Genomic DNA, 18,411 nt, shown 5'->3' with positions numbered 1-18,411 from the left:
GAGGAAGAAAAGGAAATTCAGAAATTATTCAAAATATGACTGTGTACCATCCTTTTCTTCTAAAAGGTTGAACTACCTTGTCAAATCAATTACCTGTGATTTTTCCACAGATGCATTGTGCTTATCACACATGGGACTTATCTCCATTCCCCTCTCTCTTTCCCGGTCTCCCTGACGGAAAAATTCCTCCATTATTCTGTCTGTCCATTGGCGGTAGAGATGGAGTGGCTTGGTAGGATTGCTCAGATCTGCACAGTGCACCATATTCTGAAGAACCTGGAATAGATTGAACACCTGTGGTGTTATTACCCTGAAGAACAGCAGCTCCTTTTTTATACATTTCTGGTGACTCTAAAACAAAACCTTGAAAATACATGTAAAGCAAGATTTATTCTAAACAGCAAAAACTTATGTGCTTGTGTGTTTTTCATACTTGTAGCAATATCCATGAATTACCTGGCTTCTGCTGCTTCTGCCGCTATAAAGGTCACAAAATCCTTGTCAGAAAGAGAATCACTTTTTGACAATTTGAAAGGAAGGGCAAAGCCTCATTTAGTCCAGAACTACTCTAGCACTTCATTAGTCTCCCAGAGAGTAACTTGGACCATGTCACTTAGACCAGGAAAGAAACAGAGGGAAGTAGCAGGTTATGGTGTGAAACAGACAGCTCTAATCTGTGCTGGAGAATGGGGAGAACAATGTTATAAAGTACGTAATGCAAGTGACCATTTTCAGATGAATTTCCTTACCTGAATCCTGTCTGAATAGTTATCAAGAAGCAGGACACCAGAACTGGTCACTTTTTTTGTTTCAACCATAGTTTTTAAATCAGCCAGTAGATTCATATGCTTAGACATATCTGTTGCAAGAACCTAGAAAAAAACAAACAAAAACGAACACTATGTAAATGATTCTACTGGGGTTTTTAAAAAAGTATTTGAACATATAAATCAACAGTTTTGGAAGGAACCCATAGCTCCTATTTCTGAATACATGATACAAGCATGAGTCCTGTATGTTCATAATAGTAGGTTCTCATTTCAGTTATTTTAAAAATAGGACAAAATCATTGTTCAGCATTGTTCAGAATGATCAGATCAGCCCAAATTCCTTATTAATTCAGTAGCAAATTTCTAACTGATGGTAGAATGGTATACATGTCAGTACAAAACCAGCTTGAAACAGAAGTGTTTACTTTCTAAAAATGCATAGACAGTTATTGAAACTTAAAAGAACACACTATTCATGTTTGGGTAAGACATGAGAAAACTTCAAACTTTCAGTTCGTTGTTTACAGGCCTGATCACATGTAATTTATCATAAAATGCTTCTGTGCTTTATTATTCAGTGTGCTAGCTCTGTGGAAGATCAAACTCAAAAAAAACTCACAATGTCAATGACCATTTTCCTCAATGATTGTCTCTGTTTTTTGGTCAAATTCTGGAAAATGTCACAATTTTCTTCCTGCAGCAGCTTGAAACCCACAGCTAAGTGATGATTCTCCAGTACTGATGAGTCATTGTACATCAAGGCGAGTTCAGAATCTGCAATAACAATTGCAGGGCAGAACGTTACTAAAGGCTGTGCTTCTACCAAACCTTAAGATCTTTTTCAAATTCATGCATAACAAGATCTACAAATAAACTTTTAGTAACAGCCCTGAAAGTTACAGATTATTGACTGAATATCTTACTAGGTCAAGCCAAAGTATGTTGAGGAAAACAAAGAAAAGGCTTTGTAATGATGCATGTACACGTGCCTGTAGTGGCAAGTTAGAAAAAATATAAGGAAGGTAATTTTCAGGATACATTTTCATATCTGCATGAGGTAACTTAGAAAATATTATATGCATAATATATGCATAAACACAACTCAACTAAAACACACTCTGATGTGTTGTCTTCTCATGCCTCTCTCCATCACAACACCTAAAATTCTATTGTTAGAAAAGTTTCAGCTGTCCAGCACTCTGACTGGAGAATACACAGCTGAGGCTTTTCTGCAGGTCTGCTGCAGAGAGCACACTTCTTGGTTTTCAAATCATGTCTTTCTGCAGTTATCTAAGATACTCAGATGCCTGGTGAACTAGGCTTACAGTCATTAGTTCATGACAACTGAAGGCTGGTAGGATGGTAACAGCTATGCTTCTGTCTTTTCCACATAATGTCATGTGGTGTGAAACTGCAAGCAGTGGCCTTGCCTGCTGCTTCATGCTTGAGCGTGGTCAGTGCTTGATGTTGTCTGTAATGCTGCCTTCTCCAATGGAATCATTCTTTACTCAGTCACTCCATATGGCTGTGAGAATAACACACACTTTCCCAGCCATGTCTGTGCTGAGGCACACCTGTAAGATCAGCTTAGGCCTGCTGAACAGGCAGCTCTGTCTAATCAAAGCAGTTACCAAACTTTCTGCACAGCTTTAGCTTTTACGCAGGAATACTGCACAGTCAGCTTGCATATGCTTTAAGATACAGCTTGTAAATATATCTATCACAAAAAACTCAAATACTTTTTATGGAATCATACTTTTCACATGCTGTATTATCTTCTATTTATTACAGCTGTTCTAGCCTAAGTCTGAACATACATCAGTCTATTCCACTCTTTGTCCTCTTTTCTTCTTTTACAGCAGAAAATGATTTTATGTTTTAAAATGCCTCTGGTTCAATAGGAGGCCTCTAAAAGCTTTGATCTTCAGATTTCATTAATCTCATTATCTAATCTCTGGCTGTCTTCCTCTCCTGTTTTGAATAAAACAATCCATCGAATCAGGAAAGTCTTCCTCTTACTTTCCTTATCCCAAAGGCAGCAAAACCGTAACAGCAGAAGTAGAAAGAAAGCAAGTTTGCAAATGATCTATCTCTCTTTCATCTTTCACAGAACATACACAAAGCTTTCATACTTGTTTTTCTTACACAGAAAACAGGCACTAGTTTATTTTCCTTTCAAACAGCCTTCTGATGAGCTGCAACTGCAAAACACTCCACTTTGCCAAAGTACTTTGGAAGAGCTGGAGCTACAGACACAGCTAAAATGTACTCAACTTCAAAATGGATGTGAAAATGGACAAAAGTTCCCCGAGTAACATCTGTAACACATTATAAGATTCAAGAATATTTTTCAGCAAGGACAGTTACAGTGGTAAAATAAGCATCTCCTCTGATGCTAATATACTTCATATTTGTTTGTTCTTTAATAGCATTCAAAAGGTATCAGTTTCGTTGACAATTGTGTAATAGACTTTAAATAGGAAAACAATATTCATAAAAATCACAAGACTAATTATAAAGAATAAGACAAAAACATGGCAAATATGTATATACTCTAAGTAACTAAATCTATTATGGTTTTTTCCAAATGTATTCTTACGCTTAGTGAAATGTTAATACATTGTACGGTTCACTGGAAAACAAAATTAGATGGAAGCAAATTATCTTCTAGAGGTTAGGAAAATTTTGGATTTGAGAAACCAGCATTAGATGATCTTTTTCTGTCTTTGTCCCTGCAGTTTCTTCCCTGTATACAGAACAATTTTAAAGGAACAAAATCTCTCTGTTTCTTTCAGCCTTGCAACAGCAGTTTCAATTAGTGCTGTTACTTGACTGACATGTAAGCCTCCTTTATCAAAAGCTGAATTGAGAAAAGACATATTTTCTAAGCTGGTAATTATCAGCATGAGAATGACTCCTGTATTAGCTGAATTTCAATCTGTCTAACTAGAAGTGAAAGGTTTAAGCACCACCACTCATCCCTTCAACTAGACAGTTATCCCTCTTAAACTTGAACAATTCATTGGTTTCCTCGTAGAACCTTGGAGCCAGCAGTATATACTGGTACTCAATTTCTGATTAAACAAACAAAGTAAAACTTTACTTACATATGCCCACTCTTAAGAATTCAGGTATTATACACTGTTTTTTGAACAAAGCTTGATTCACTCTCTGCCTATACTACACTGCTGAACTGTACTGGTCCCCAGTAAAGCACAAAAAATCCAGAGTCAATCCTAATCCTCTTCTATGCAGATGAGTCATCAAATTGAATTTCATTATAGAGTGGCCTTTAGGCCATTGAGACAAATGAAACTAGGTGGAGACTAAACTGAAGTGAATGTCTCATTCAAATCTACAGCAGCAATGAGTCAGAGGAGGAGCTCCCTTCAAACTCTGCTGCTGATTTGGGGTCATTCTATTTTAGCACCTGTGAAATAGATTCACCCATGTGCAGAAGTGACAGTATCTATAAATGTGCAACCAGGTGGGTCAAATACACAACTCTAGGTATGTTTCTATTTCTTTTGCTTTTTCTTCTTCTGTGCTTGGTTTATTAGTGTTATTTTAACTCTGTACTTCTGGGTCAGTTATCATAAAAGAAGTTGTCAGCAAAAGAAATAACATAGTATGATGGAACTTGTACTGACCTACAAAGTGCTACCCACTGATAATAGTGACACAAGTCAATGAAATCCAAGCAGGTTACACTGGGGCAACAAACCAGTAAATATGTCATGATCAGGTTCAATAAAGTTAGCAGTGTTTTTCTTTCAGTAGAAGAATAAGGAGAGGACAGAGGTTCAGCAATGCTGCAGACAACAGCCCTGAGAAATATAGAAGTACACTGGGTTTCAAATTTGGAGATGACATTAGGGTCAGAAAAAACCAAACAGGTTTATCAAAGCCGCAGAGACAGGCTGAGGAAATTCAGTCCACAAGGCATGAGAGATCAAAAGCCAAGTACAGGATCCAGGCAGAGAGAGATGGGCCTGACAGTCTGTTTGCTAAAAAGAAACCTCTTTTCTGCTTTCTGAATTTCTATCCTTGGTCATATCATATGTTTCTAATATGAACACATAAACTCTTGTCTTCCTTTTTTTTTTTTTTAATCTTCCTTCATTTTTCTCCTCATTTATTTATTTAACATAAATCAGCTATATTTCCAGGAGAGACAACATGCAATACATTGAAACAATGCCAGGTTTATAGTTCATACTTCAGTAATTCTTGCTAGAGAGTACTATGTAAATTATTTCTAAAGTTGCAAAAAATGCAAAGTAGTATCAGGTTTAAAATATAAACATCTATCTACTGAGAAAAGTTAGAGAGAGAAGCAAACAAGGAATGAACTGTATTTTTCAGGTGCTATTGCAGCAAATTTTTGAGAAAACCACTGAACATCAAACTTACTTGTGTTGATAAGAAACTGGTTTGAAACCCCAGGATGATCTACATCATGTATTGCGCTGGCAAAAATTGCTGCAAGAATCTCCAAATCAGTGAAGACTGCCTAGAATATCATGAAACAGAAATGACAATCACTAATCAGTGAAAACGTCTTTTCAATGAAAAAGAGTCTGCTTTGAATCTAGATTGGAACAAGCAAAACACATTTGAAATATACCATGATCTCTAGAGACCTTACACATAAGCTATCAAAACCTTTTGTAAAATCACCAATTATATAGAATTTCATAAATATTTCAAGTTTGGCCACAGTAAAGTGATCTGTACTTCATACAGACAGCATCACTAAATTCTGTCACAACTGAAGTATTTTCAGCTTCAGTCAGTGAATAAATCCACCTTTATTAGACAATTAAGTACAGGTTTCTAGCTTATAGCACAAATTAAATATTTCAGCTTGACTCCTGTGTATTGTCCTGTACTGGAAAGATGCATATCTCCTAACCAATGATAAAGGAAATAGCAACAGACTACACAACATCTCACTTAGCATTTACTGATTTTCCATCTGTATGAGATTATCAGGAAGATAGGAAAAGAGGATGGCAATGGACCTGGAATGTCACTGAGCCCAGTGTCCTGTTGTCAGAAGCACACATGTGATGCCATTGCTTTCACAATTGACCAAGGACAGCTTGGAAGTGCACAGACCAGCAGTGGCACTGGGCAGACATTGCCATTTCACCAGCTAAAGCTCTGCTGAGAAGATGTCATGAAAAAAAACCCGATCTGAAAAAAAAACCCCAGAATTTTACTGATGACTAGTTCAGCTGTGTGGTGAAGCCAGTGGTATTCTAAGAACATTATCTGATCTGTCTTCTTGAGAGCAAGAAAATCTTTCTCAAGAGATTTCCAAGTCTTTGAGGATCAAAACCTGCCAACAGTCTCAAGGTCCACTTATAACCCTTTTTTTAAGAAGAAGGTAAACCAGATGTATTCAGTAACATGAAACATTGATCATTATAGGAAACAGTAAAAATGCAGCCCTTCTTGACAATGAAGGTAAATCCTTTTGAACTAGTAAAATTTCTACTGCTTGCTTTTCCTGAATTTTTCCAACAGTTTGCTGGGATATATCCATGCTTGCTATGTTAATCCCTGAACTGTGCTTAAAAGAGGGAAAATCACCATCTTCCACATCTTTCTAGTTCAGAGATTTAAGAACTTTCAAGAAGACAATTACTACGAAAAGAAGAGATTAATTTTTTCCCTAATTAATTCTGAAATATTTATGAGGGGGTAGAAAAAAGACAGTGAAAATTTAGCACATGTTCCAATCTGTCTTAGAAGTAAATACAAAAGTAGTCTTTCAGGATCAGAATAAACATGCAGAACAAAAGAAAAAACCATTAAAATCCCACTCCCCCCAAAACCTCACCTACCAAAACCCAAAAGGCCCTTGAGAGAACACCATTTTATCACTAACTTTCCTAAGAAATTCCACTTACTGTGGTTAGATACAATCCCACATGGGAAATAACAACAGAACAGGATGTAGTATAAATAATAAGATGGTGGAAAGAAGATATGCATTGTGTTACAATGAAAAAGGTTATGACTGCACAAGTCTGCATGATTTAGAATGAAAAGATGTGATATTTTCTGCACAATATTTACATGCAGCTTTGATACTCACAAAATATCTTTAAAAGAACAGAATTTATTAAAGAAATACTAAGATTTCTTTAAAAAACATTGCAGAAACCAAGATCTTTAACATATAGTTTAGAAGACTCTCAGTGCATCCCCTTCTCTCATGACTGCCACTTCTCCTCTTCAGTGTAGTTTACCTCTAATGCTGGGGTTGATAGTAGGACATGGGTTGACTGAACAACGTCTGCAGCATGTATGTTATTATGGTATGCCACATCTGCATGGTAATGGTCCTCCAGGGTCATCAAGTAAGTTATTAAAGTATCTACTGGAATCTTAAAAGTTTTTAACAAGTCCCTCTCCTATAAAAGTAAGGAAAAAATTAGATTTCAAAGCACAGAACAGTCTCCAAGATAAGAAAAAAGCAGCATGACTACTCCTACTTGCCTGGAAAATAGTGTGCATGATGACAGTCAAAGGTCTGTTTCCAGATAACTCTGCTACTCTGAAAACCTGAAGGCCCCACTTGTTCAAATCTTCAAGTTCCTAGAGTTGAATCAAGCAACAAACAGGTTGAAACCTAACACAGAAATTACAGCAATTTTTGAGAGAAACAATTACAAACACAGAACTTCTTCAAACCTGGCCACTGTGAAAGTTACACGCTAAACTCTGGAAGGGCTAAACTCTGCAGCTGCTACTAATCTTGCAACATCAGAATTTACATCTACCAATTTTTCAGATTTTAATTCTCTAAGAAGGAAAGACTGCCTCTTAAGTGGATTACTCCAGAGGGAAAAATTCTACAGTATCTTGAATGAGTTTAACTGACATACTTTGCTATCTCACTGTCCATTGACAAAAAGGTTCAGTGAAGAGAAAACCTCCAGAGATGCTGCAATTCTGCTGCTCTCTCCCTGGTTCTCAGAAACACTCTTCAAATAAGATTCCTGAAAATGTTAGGACAGGCATATTTTAAAATGAGAAACTCGATCAAAAATCCCTTTATACCAATTTTCTATTATTGCCAAGCAGTTAGCTGCTGGTGCAAAAAATAATAAGACGTTTCATTGAAAAAATAACACAAAGGATGTACCTAAAATGATACAGCTAAAAATAGGAAGGATAGCTCTACTGCTATATATACTTCTGCATTTTTAAAAAATAAGGTTGCTATCTATACATTTTCACTCCTGTGACATTATATAATACATTTAGCCTTCAATCTTCAGATACTATTTAAGAATAGGCAGCTTTATTAATGCATACACAAATGCCAATTTACATTCCATCTCCACATGAAATTGTCTTTACGCTGAAATTAACCTGTATGGTCAGATTCTGATTTTACTAGCTATTCTGCCACTTCAAGAAATTTGGATTATTTCAAGTGAGAGCAGTGCTTGGTGCTGCAGTTTGAAATCAATGTTTATAAGCAGAGGATGGAGTAATACTGAAAAGTCCATACTGTTTAAATTTAATGGTTTAAATTCAAGAATTTATATATTGTCTACCTTGGCAAGGACATCTTCTTGTTCTGTTTTAACTCCAAACCTGGGAATACTGGAATTAGTTAGGCTGGAGCTGTGCATGAGCTTTTTGACTCCACTGATCTGGGACATTGGCCTCTTCTTTTTCTCTTTCTCTTTCTGTGTCGGAGAAGGGATTTCAACTTCATGTTGCTTGTCTTCAAAAGAATGAATAAAAAGAGAATAATTTATAAAATAATTATAAGTACTACAAAAATCCCTGTTGAGTTCCATCTTATGGACTTCTTAATTCTTAGAAAAACTTCTTTTAAGATTTTGCAATAGACTCTTTCTATCAAGATCAGTAAACCCATGAAAAGTTAAATATAGACCTATACTTCAGTACAAGCAGGTCTCTTTTACTCAAATTGCCTCATTATTTCTGAACTGGCTTTAAAAGCAACTTGTGACTGCCTGATTACCACTTCTGCCATATCCCTAGTGCTGTAGAAAGGGTCAGTCATCTCAGTATAAAAGCATTATTACAACTGAACAGGAATCCATTTTGCAAGAAATATTAATTTTGTTTCTTTTTTTCAGGAAAAACATTTTCTGAAATTGTATTTCAAAAATTGTCCATGTGTGTCCTCATGTAAACCTTTAGAAAACCTTTTCAGGACTCGAAGGACTTAATACTTGTGGACTGGTCCTGTCTACTAACACTGTACAAACTGGAAAGGCTTTTGTCAGCCACATCTACAAGAATTTTGGATTGCTGGCTGTTCATGCCAGCAATGTAGTGTTTCTGCACCTCCCAGCTAGAGTCAATAATAATGGCAGGATGAGTGGTCTGCTAAACCCCTGTATTTTGCTGTGGGCTTTTGCCTCCATAGCACTTTCAGCAGCATCATTTAATAAAATTTATCAACATATGTTCCAGAAAAAACTTTAAATATGAATTAAATTGAGAGTAAAGTATATTTAGGCAACAACCACATGATTGCTGCAAAACAGTATGGGGCTGTGGAGCACTGCAGACATCTTTGGTCCACAAAGAAACCCAAGTTAGTGCAATGAAAGATTTTGCTGACAAAACTATTAGGAACATGCATTATTTTTTGTTCCTTTTATTCATGCTGTATTTCAATCTAGAATTTAATGACTCCCTTCAAATTATCTTTTTTTTTGCTGAAATGTACCTCCACCTTTTCTAGACCTCAAGGAATATACCAGTAAAACCACAAAAATCCAGAAAACATGTTTCTGACACAGGAGATGAGGTAAAACAGCTAAAAAAACCACCTTAAACCAAAATAAAATTTGAATAGAAAATAAGAAAAATTGGGCTTTTTAGAACACGTGCTTTTTTTCCTTTTTGCAATATTCATTTTCAATACAGACTTTGAAACCAGATGAGGCTAGCAAGTGAATTTCTAATTACCAGCTTGTTATGTGTTTGCTTCTTCACTTTCTTTTTTCCTTTTTTTTTTTTCAAATTACTCTTTAGCAGATACATTTAATGGACACCTCAAATTCCAAACAAATCACAGCAAAGAAGAGGCTATGGAAATGTCACCAGGTTGTAGCCTGCAGCACTGAGTCCCCCGACTGCCCCATCACACTTCACCTCATAAAGAGAAAAAGTGGAGGTGGAGCATGGCAGCCCTTATCTGGTGAAAGCTGACAACAGATGAGGAGCTGTGACTTGTATTTGTGCTTTGATGTTTATGGTTTCGGTCATATGCACAAAGTTTAGACTCATCAAACAGAGATTTGTAAGCTGAGCTGTCAGACTAACTCAAGTGAAAGGAAGAGTCTGTCTGAGTGATTTTAGATCTTCCGAGAAATTCAGTGGGATTGCCTCTGCTTTTGTAACTTTGAGCACACGGGGCTGTGCCCATCTGAACATCCAGAAAAGACAGCTTGCCATTCTGAACCTGTTTATGCTATGCTCAATGACAGGTTCTCAAACATTTTCCATTCATAGAAAACAGGTTAATGATGCTGAAAAAGAAAAACGTTGCATATTATTATACACAATGTAGGAACCTTAATTCTCATTCACAGAATAGATTTCTTGGCATTTTAAATCATTTCCTACCTTCATATAGCCCTATAGGAAAACAGTTTGGTTTTGGTTTTGGTTTTTTTTAAATAAGAAAAACAGGAAACCCTGTTTTCTCGTGACATGTTCCTAACTTACAAATGTGAGAAAGTTTGTAGCTATTGAGGAGGTAAGTTATGTGTTAAAAAAATAAATTAGATAATAAACTCATTAAATATTTCTATGGAGAGATTGTTTTCTCTTTACATAGAAGTTCAGAACCTATACACACAGACTGCATATTTTGAAAATATTTAAGCAATACATCTGTAGATGAGGTGTTTTCACTATTGTGCTGCTCTTATACCTACAATTTTAGGTATCTAATTTTTCATGCAGACAGAAAACAGTACCCACAGTCCAGTGAATTAGAAGTGATTGCCTTTCCAGCCCTCTTTCTGTACAAGACTGATACGTCATGCAAAAGGCTGACAGATGCATTTCTTTACCCTGACAAAGTAAGTCTTAAGTTTTCAAGTGAAAGCAAGCAGAAGCTGGCATCTCAGTCTCCACAGCCTAAGTGGGTCATCCTTTCAGGCAACTGTACACTGGTTTTCAGGGCATCTGAAGCTGGGCAATACTGCTTCTCCATGACAGAGGCTTATCCCTCTCCCACTGTCAAAACCCTGCTGTGCCACAGCACTCAGCACACTACTGAAACCATGGGCCTGCTGAACCTATACACACAGACTGCATATTTTGAAAATATTTAAGCAATATTTAAGCTATCCATTTTGGACAGGGTGACAGGATAAAATGTACTTTAAAAAAAACACACTTCTCTCAAAAAAGCCACAGAAAGCACAAGCTATGGTATCTCAAACAGAATAAGATGAATCTTAACATATATGACTGGCACTTTTTAAAGTACTTGTTATCCTAATTTAGATGTATTTGGCTGTGCCTCTCTTTATACACAGTCTTTATGAACCAATGGTGTTTTGCCCAAAACATGTTTTGAGATTGGTACAGTATCTTTAACTTCATGTTCAAAATCAACAATATGGAATGAAGTTTTCTTGATTTTCATGAATTTTAGGGGAAAAAACCCAAAACCATGGTGAAGGAACCATATTCTTTGTAATATTGTGTTGGGCCTTTGTTAATGCTCACATCCCAGCATGCCAAGATCTTGAGCAGCAAAAATCTTCCTGGAAAAGGTCTATTCAGATGTTTATTTAGTCATATACATCTAACTGTGCATGTGCAGGCCGGGAATACCAAAATATCTTAACTGCATGCTGTGAAATTTTATGAGGTTACATGTGCTTATGTGCTTCTAGCATACTGAAACCTCTGCAGTAATTCTGGTAGGAAAATATAGTGGGAGAATTCTCTTTAATATATAAATATATATAATTACCACTCTGAGATTAGCCCAGTTGATTAGAGCATGGTGCTAATAATGCCAGGGTTGTGGGTTTGATTCCTGTATCGGTTGTTCACTTAAGAGCTGGACTTGATGATCCTTGTGAGTCCCTTCCCACTCAGAATATTCTGTGGATCTCTGTGATTTTCTATAATTCATTATATTAATTTCTTAATATGGCAGCAATATAGTACATGTAATATGTATATGAATATTTATCTGTAATTACACACACAGGGAAATCACATACACAAATTAACTGAGCTATGAGGAAATGGATCTAACCTGATCTCTCTGCACAAATGCTGACAATATGCTAAATGCACAGTTTCTAAAAGCAGAAGTTAATATGGAAAGCTACTTGCTTTGAAGCTCTAACACAGCCCAGAGAGATAAAAAAACCCACAAAAGGCAAGAAAGTTAACTCTTCATAGTCTTACCTAAGAAAGTGTTTGATATATATTCTGAGACCTGATTGCCTGACCTGCTCATTTCAGAGAGGTGGGTTAGCTCACGGTTGAGCATTCTTTTAAACTGGAAAAGAAAACAAAAAAATGTAAAGTTAGTTACATCAAGATGTACTTTAGTTAGGATAAGAAAATGCAATCGATTTATGATTGGGGAAAGAACATGGCATTAAAAATATATACTCAAGTAAGACAACTGTGAAAGCAGAAACCACATGTACCAACAATGTACCCAACCAACTTATTCATGGATTGGACAATCATTCTTAACCTTCTAAAATACACCACAGTGATTCAATGACTAAGGTAAAATGTCCTACTAGTAACTGAAAACTCTAAGACACGTATACACACAAGTTATAATCTTGTCTTTCCAATTTTTTAACTTTAATTTGGAAAGTATATACAAATGTATTTATGTAGGAGCTGTTCTCTACTAGTTTTCTCCTAGGATTTGTAAATAAATCTATTTCCGCATTTTTTGCAATTCATTAGGTAACATTTCAAGTCTATCTTACCTCTCATCATTAATCTGCTCGAAAGTGTTTGACAGTGTTGCTCCAAACAATCAAAATATCATATTGATTTCATACTAGCCAATATGAGAAGAGGTAGGTATTGTTGTCTCTGACCTAAAATTATTATATTCAATCAGTCCAATGACTTGACCATTCCACTAGCTTAGAAAACTGCAAGCATCTCTAAGAAACATTGGGGTAGAAAACACCCATCTGTGGAAACACCTTCTATTTCCCTCTTAGTTAGCTATTCACTCTAGGCACTCTATAGGATAGAAGCAGATATTAATATTCCGTGAAATGTATAATTAATTAGGTACTCATCACTGAGCCTTTCTTGATTCCTTCTAGACTCCAGGGTGAAATGATATCCTGTGGTATTATGCTTGACAGGTTAATTACATAACACGGATCTCACTGTCTTAGATGCATTTTCATTGACTATAGCTCTGCCTTGATATTACCAACAAACAGAAGTCAGCAGTACTTATCAACAATTCAAACAACTCTTGCCAGTGAAAATTAGCATGCATCTGTCACTATTGAATTTTGCCTCCTATTGTGCCATCCTTTCCTTTTGTTGTTAGATTTCTCAGTCATCTTTTCTCTTGACAAAGCCAAATGATTTGTGCCACTTTCAGAATCACCTTTTACCTTGTTCACACAGCCATGACTATCTGTTATATCAAGAAATAGCTATCCTTAGAGTATATACATGTAAACATTCCTCTATGTTGAAAACTGGTAATTTATAATTACCAGTTCTCCTTCTTCAAAGGACATAAACCACTGGAGTAAATATTAACCACCCCATTTCCATTCCGCTGGAATCATCAAAGCTATTTCTTCAAAGTGGCCTTGCATAGTGAAAGCTGTTATTTTCTTCACAATATCTTTGTAAGCCACCAATTACCATATTGCTCACCATTTCCCAAACAAAAATTACCTTTAATATAACATTCTAACCATTAGCCACTGCATTTTCCTGCCATCTTGATGTGTCATCAGCTCAGGAAGTTCCAGAGCTACAAAGACTGAATCCTACTTTAGTCACAAGCCAAAGGCTCAGTTTTGATCACAGATACAGCCATGTGCTAGCAAGTGCTCAACACATGTCTGAAAATTTGAACCATACACATACTATGAGAACTACAGAGCTATACATTCCAGACAAAGCCAGTATCAACCTCTTTAGCGATGTCTAATGTTTGTCACCAATGTCAAATGTTGAAAAATCAAGCCAAGTTTACCAAGCAATAAAATGACTGGTACAAAAATCCTGAGACCTTTTTTAAAAGCCTGTCTTGAAACTTTTAACACACGTAAGTCATGCTTACACACTTTTTCTTCTGTTCTCACAAAAGGTGAGAAACTGTATTATTTAAGGCAAAAACTGAAGATCTGATGGAATAGCTTGTCTCCATATAGCATCCAGAAACTGAAGCTTCAAATTAAATACTGCCTACAGGAATATTAATAAAATGTCAGGAGTTGATGAAACCCCATTAACTTCTAGGCACATCGTCAGTGTATCCATTACTACGCCAATATTCTCTCTTCCTTAATTTAATTAGCTAGTTCACTGGATCCCAGCTTCAATAGATCCTCATCTGTCTGGTTGTTTCCTAGTAAATCCTTCTACATGATGCCCAACTTGGTGGTGCTGTTTTTACTGTAGGACAACACTAATTGCGTCATGTTCCACACTTTGGAAAAGAAGACCTTCTAGCCACCACTGGTATGTACTGCTCAGGAACTCTTCTTAAAAGTTTCCCAGCTTTGAAAGAGGAACAAATCAGTGTTTGTTTGCAGCTACCTCACACAGGAAATAGAAAGGATTTTTTTTTCCAAATAATAAATTTAATTGCGAGCAGTGGGTGGGGAGTTTGTTACTGAATACTGGGAATCATATGCAAGTTATGGAGCATATGTTCTCTAAGAATTTTCAGCTCAGTATTTGTTATGCAAATGTCCACAAATGGAAGGTACATAACAGTCTTTTCTAATGCTATGTTCCCCACTAGTCTGATGCAAACCTTTGTCTTCCCACCTCCCATCCCCCCACAAGTCAGCAGAACATGAAAACAACTGCATGAGAACTGCAGAACAGTCTGTGTTACTGCTGAACATGGGTGTACATAAAACAAGTCCCTCAGCCTCTTCAAGGCCCTCCTGCTGAGAGCAAATTTAATTGGAGATGCCTTTGGCTTTGAAGAACTGTAGCTGCATGATTTTCTCATACTCTTTCACATGTTGCTGACGCCACAGGACCAAGACTTTAATTGACATTTATTTTGAAAACTTCTGGACTAAGCAGGAGTTTAGAGAACTGTTTTGATTTTCTAATTATCTGACAAAGCCTTAAAACCGTCATTGCCATTGAATCAGATGAAGCTGAAGACCATATGCAGACAGCAGTTTCTGATGCAGAACAATAATGCTTTTTGAGAACATTAAAAAAAATCAAACATGAGAGACAAACAGCAATCAAGATGTTCAGGCATTTTCATTGGTTATACTCTGTTTCATTGTATCTGTATGTTACTCAAACCTCTTGTATTTATTTAATAACTTGACTTTTGAGGAAAGAAAAATCCTTTTTCTAAGAAAAAAGCAATCAAACAGCAAACCCCATTTCTACCCCCTTATTTTTTCCTGATTTTATCTATTTCTCAAAGATTTAATTTGGGCCCAAGTGCACCCATACATAATTGCTGTTCCAAAGATCCACATATTTATACAGCTCTGCACAATTACTTTATAATTAAATTTTGCCTCTCACATGGCTCCCACAAGATCGTATTGCCAACCAGAGAAGTTGGTTACATCCATGAGCCAACACTGTTTTACTGATCCAAGAAACACCCCTAAGTGCTTGAAACTTGGCTAGACTCCACAGTCTCATTATTTCTCCTCCTGGAAGTAACACTTTGCACATTATTCAAAATAAGTCAAACAAGACATGAAACCACCTTGTTCCTAACAGCTGTAAATATTAAAGATAATATTTTGAATAAGAATCTTAAAAATCTGAATGCCATATACTTTCCCAGTTCACGAAAATAAATCATAAGGATCAAAACTCCTGTTATTAATAAACATTTAAACCATAAACTTTAATTATGATATTGTGAGCTCAGCATGAGGAGGAAGCAGCGGTTTTTGGCTGATCTATGCATATTTTGTATCAGAAAGAAAGACTTTTCCACATCCCAATAGGCATTGTTAGATTGGAAAAATGACACATACATCCCTTTGGAATACTGCAGTCCTTGACTATAGCCTTAAAAAATCCCCCTGGAAATGGACTGGCTATAAAATGTGCATTAAGTCAATAATACAGTTCTTCACTGCTGACTACTGATATCAGAGCAATGGAGCCATAAATTTTTTTTCTAAAAAAAAAAACTGAAAAATTTCCTTAAGCAGAATTTTTAGAATTTCATTTGTTTCTATTTATTTTAGATTTTAATCTCATCTGGTATTAGGGGGGTGGGGGGAAAAGAAGGTGCACCGTCCTCAACACAAATACAGGTAGAGCATTCAAATAACATTAAAAATGTCCCTTAAGTGGCAAAAGTAGATGTGCACCTTTATCTCCCTTTAAAAACCTAAGAAACCTGCTAGAGCAAAAACTGTAACACATGAGAATAAAAGTACATACATTGATGATAATGAACTGAGAACTATTTCCTAAATAGTGTTAACCTCCCAAGAATGGGTCTGTAGTTTAGGTCTTTCTGGACTGAAGCCCAGTGTGTGCAGATCTCTACATCTATATTACTGCTGTGAGCCCAGGATAAACATACATGGAGGGGGTTTTTTGAAAAATAAGATACTTTTCTGATGTCAGCAAAGATACACAGAAAAACACAGACAAACTTTTGGACTAACCATGTTCCCAGATGGTGACCAGAGCATTGATACATTTTTTGGGAAGAATTTGCATGCATGTTAAAAAGAAACATCAACTCCAAGATCCAACTAGAGTTGATTCATGTCCATGAACAAGTTTGGGTCACATGCTTTATAATATAGGGGTTATTGTTTACACTTGAGAAGATTTTACAATTCTTGTGTAAAGTTCTTGACTCAATAACAAACAGCTTAATTAAAGAAGCGGCCAGCAGCTAGCTGTGTCAAGAGGGAGCACACAGAACCACTCTTGCTATAGACTCCCTGTTGCAGTAGGATCTCTTCCATGCAGGCTTTCTGTTCCTCTACAGAAACCTGCTGCATCCTGAGGACTGTAAAGAGGCTGCCTCCACCACAGCCTTTGGCACCAATACTGAAGTTGAAGCTAGGGCTAGAAGGCAGTCCACGGACCAAAAAGCCCCATCCTGCCTGTCCTTCAATTTGAGCATTTATCAAGTTCCAAGTCCAGCGCAGGCTGGAATAAAAATGCTCAAGAGTAACAGCAGACTCCCATTGCACTGGCTCCCAAACCCACATGGCAACAGATCCCAGTTTCAACCTTTCAGGCTGCCTCTTTTCTAGGTAACATTTGTAAAATCTTACATGAATAGAATACAACCATGGAACATTCAGTTGGAACCTTCAACTTACATAACTATATTTTATTTCTAAAATATCTACCGATGTTATTTTTAAAATATGTTTGTATCTCAAAATGAATAAACTATTTTATTTTACTAGATTTGAAAAGCCTTGTATTCTACAATAAAACAAACAAGGAATTTAAAATAGGTCAGCCTTACAAATTAATATAAGGCTTCTGTCTATACTGCTTATTGATGCAAAGCTATCTTTGATTTTAGGACCATTCTGGATACATAAACAGCATTCTCAGTAGCTAAAGGCTGGGGCTGGAAGCCCGTGGGTTTAATTAATATCAAGATCAGGCACTCATTTTATAATAAGCTACAGAAAGGCAGGCATCTCTAAGGCTGGCATTGTAATAGTGGTGCTCATTTTTTCAAGAAAAGATACTCAACAAAAACCAGGGGTAAACATTCCCATTATCCAAAATACAATTCACAGGAGATAAAGTACAGCCTGAAGCATACACAAATATATGTATAATAAGGGATATAAACATACACAATGATCCCTGAGAATAAGATATTTCCATCTTCAGAATTTCATAAATACTCTAAATATTTGGTATGAATATCATAAAAACCAGATCATCTTTGCTCTTCTCACCTTTTTTCTCTAATTTATATAATTTGAACTCAAAAACCACTGTAATAAAATTGTGCCCAAACACTACTTAGCTTCTTAACTACAACCATCATCTGTAGACAGTATAGATACTCTGTACAAAGGACATTTTTTCCCCATGTCTACTCAATTACAGCTACTATGGTCTCTGCTAAACTTCAATTAGCAAAAAATAGTCTATCAATTCTAAAGGCTATACAGTAAGAGATAACTTTTTTTTATTTAATTGGTGATTGAATTTTTCCGATTTTGCAAGGAGGAACATGACAGAAGCTGCCTGGAAATGCAGGAAATACTTTCTAGTAAATTACAATAAATAGCTCACTTTTAGCTAAAATGCAAAGTAATTTCATCTTATTGTTTTGGTAAACAAGAAAGGAATCTACCTATCTAGCACAATAGGATTCAATTTCTTCACAGATGGCTGATCAAAATCCTTGATAATATATTGTAACAATTCAGCCTTA

General features: G+C 36.2%; 1 protein-coding gene across 6 annotated transcripts in view; it reads right to left on the bottom strand.

Annotated features, from left to right (window-relative positions):
- Positions 1 to 18,411, bottom strand: part of PDE4D (phosphodiesterase 4D) — a 369,025-nt gene that overhangs the window by 5,114 nt on the left and 345,500 nt on the right. For all 6 annotated transcript variants that reach the window (XM_039566799.1, XM_039566803.1, XM_039566800.1 and 3 more), the window contains 8 exons: positions 12,216 to 12,309; positions 8,348 to 8,520; positions 7,281 to 7,379; positions 7,031 to 7,195; positions 5,184 to 5,283; positions 1,390 to 1,544; positions 750 to 872; positions 94 to 276 (listed from right to left, as the gene is read on the bottom strand). In XM_039566799.1, the coding sequence (XP_039422733.1) occupies positions 94 to 276; positions 750 to 872; positions 1,390 to 1,544; positions 5,184 to 5,283; positions 7,031 to 7,195; positions 7,281 to 7,379; positions 8,348 to 8,520; positions 12,216 to 12,309 (1,092 nt within the window). The remainder of the gene's footprint in view (positions 1 to 93; positions 277 to 749; positions 873 to 1,389; positions 1,545 to 5,183; positions 5,284 to 7,030; positions 7,196 to 7,280; positions 7,380 to 8,347; positions 8,521 to 12,215; positions 12,310 to 18,411) is intronic.

Source organism: Corvus cornix, chromosome Z, assembly GCF_000738735.6.
Source record: "Corvus cornix cornix isolate S_Up_H32 chromosome Z, ASM73873v5, whole genome shotgun sequence".
In the NCBI taxonomy this organism is placed as follows: Eukaryota; Metazoa; Chordata; class Aves; order Passeriformes; family Corvidae; genus Corvus; species Corvus cornix.
The sequence above is the reverse complement of the archived record's forward strand: the minus strand, read 5'-3'. Positions and strand labels throughout refer to the sequence as shown.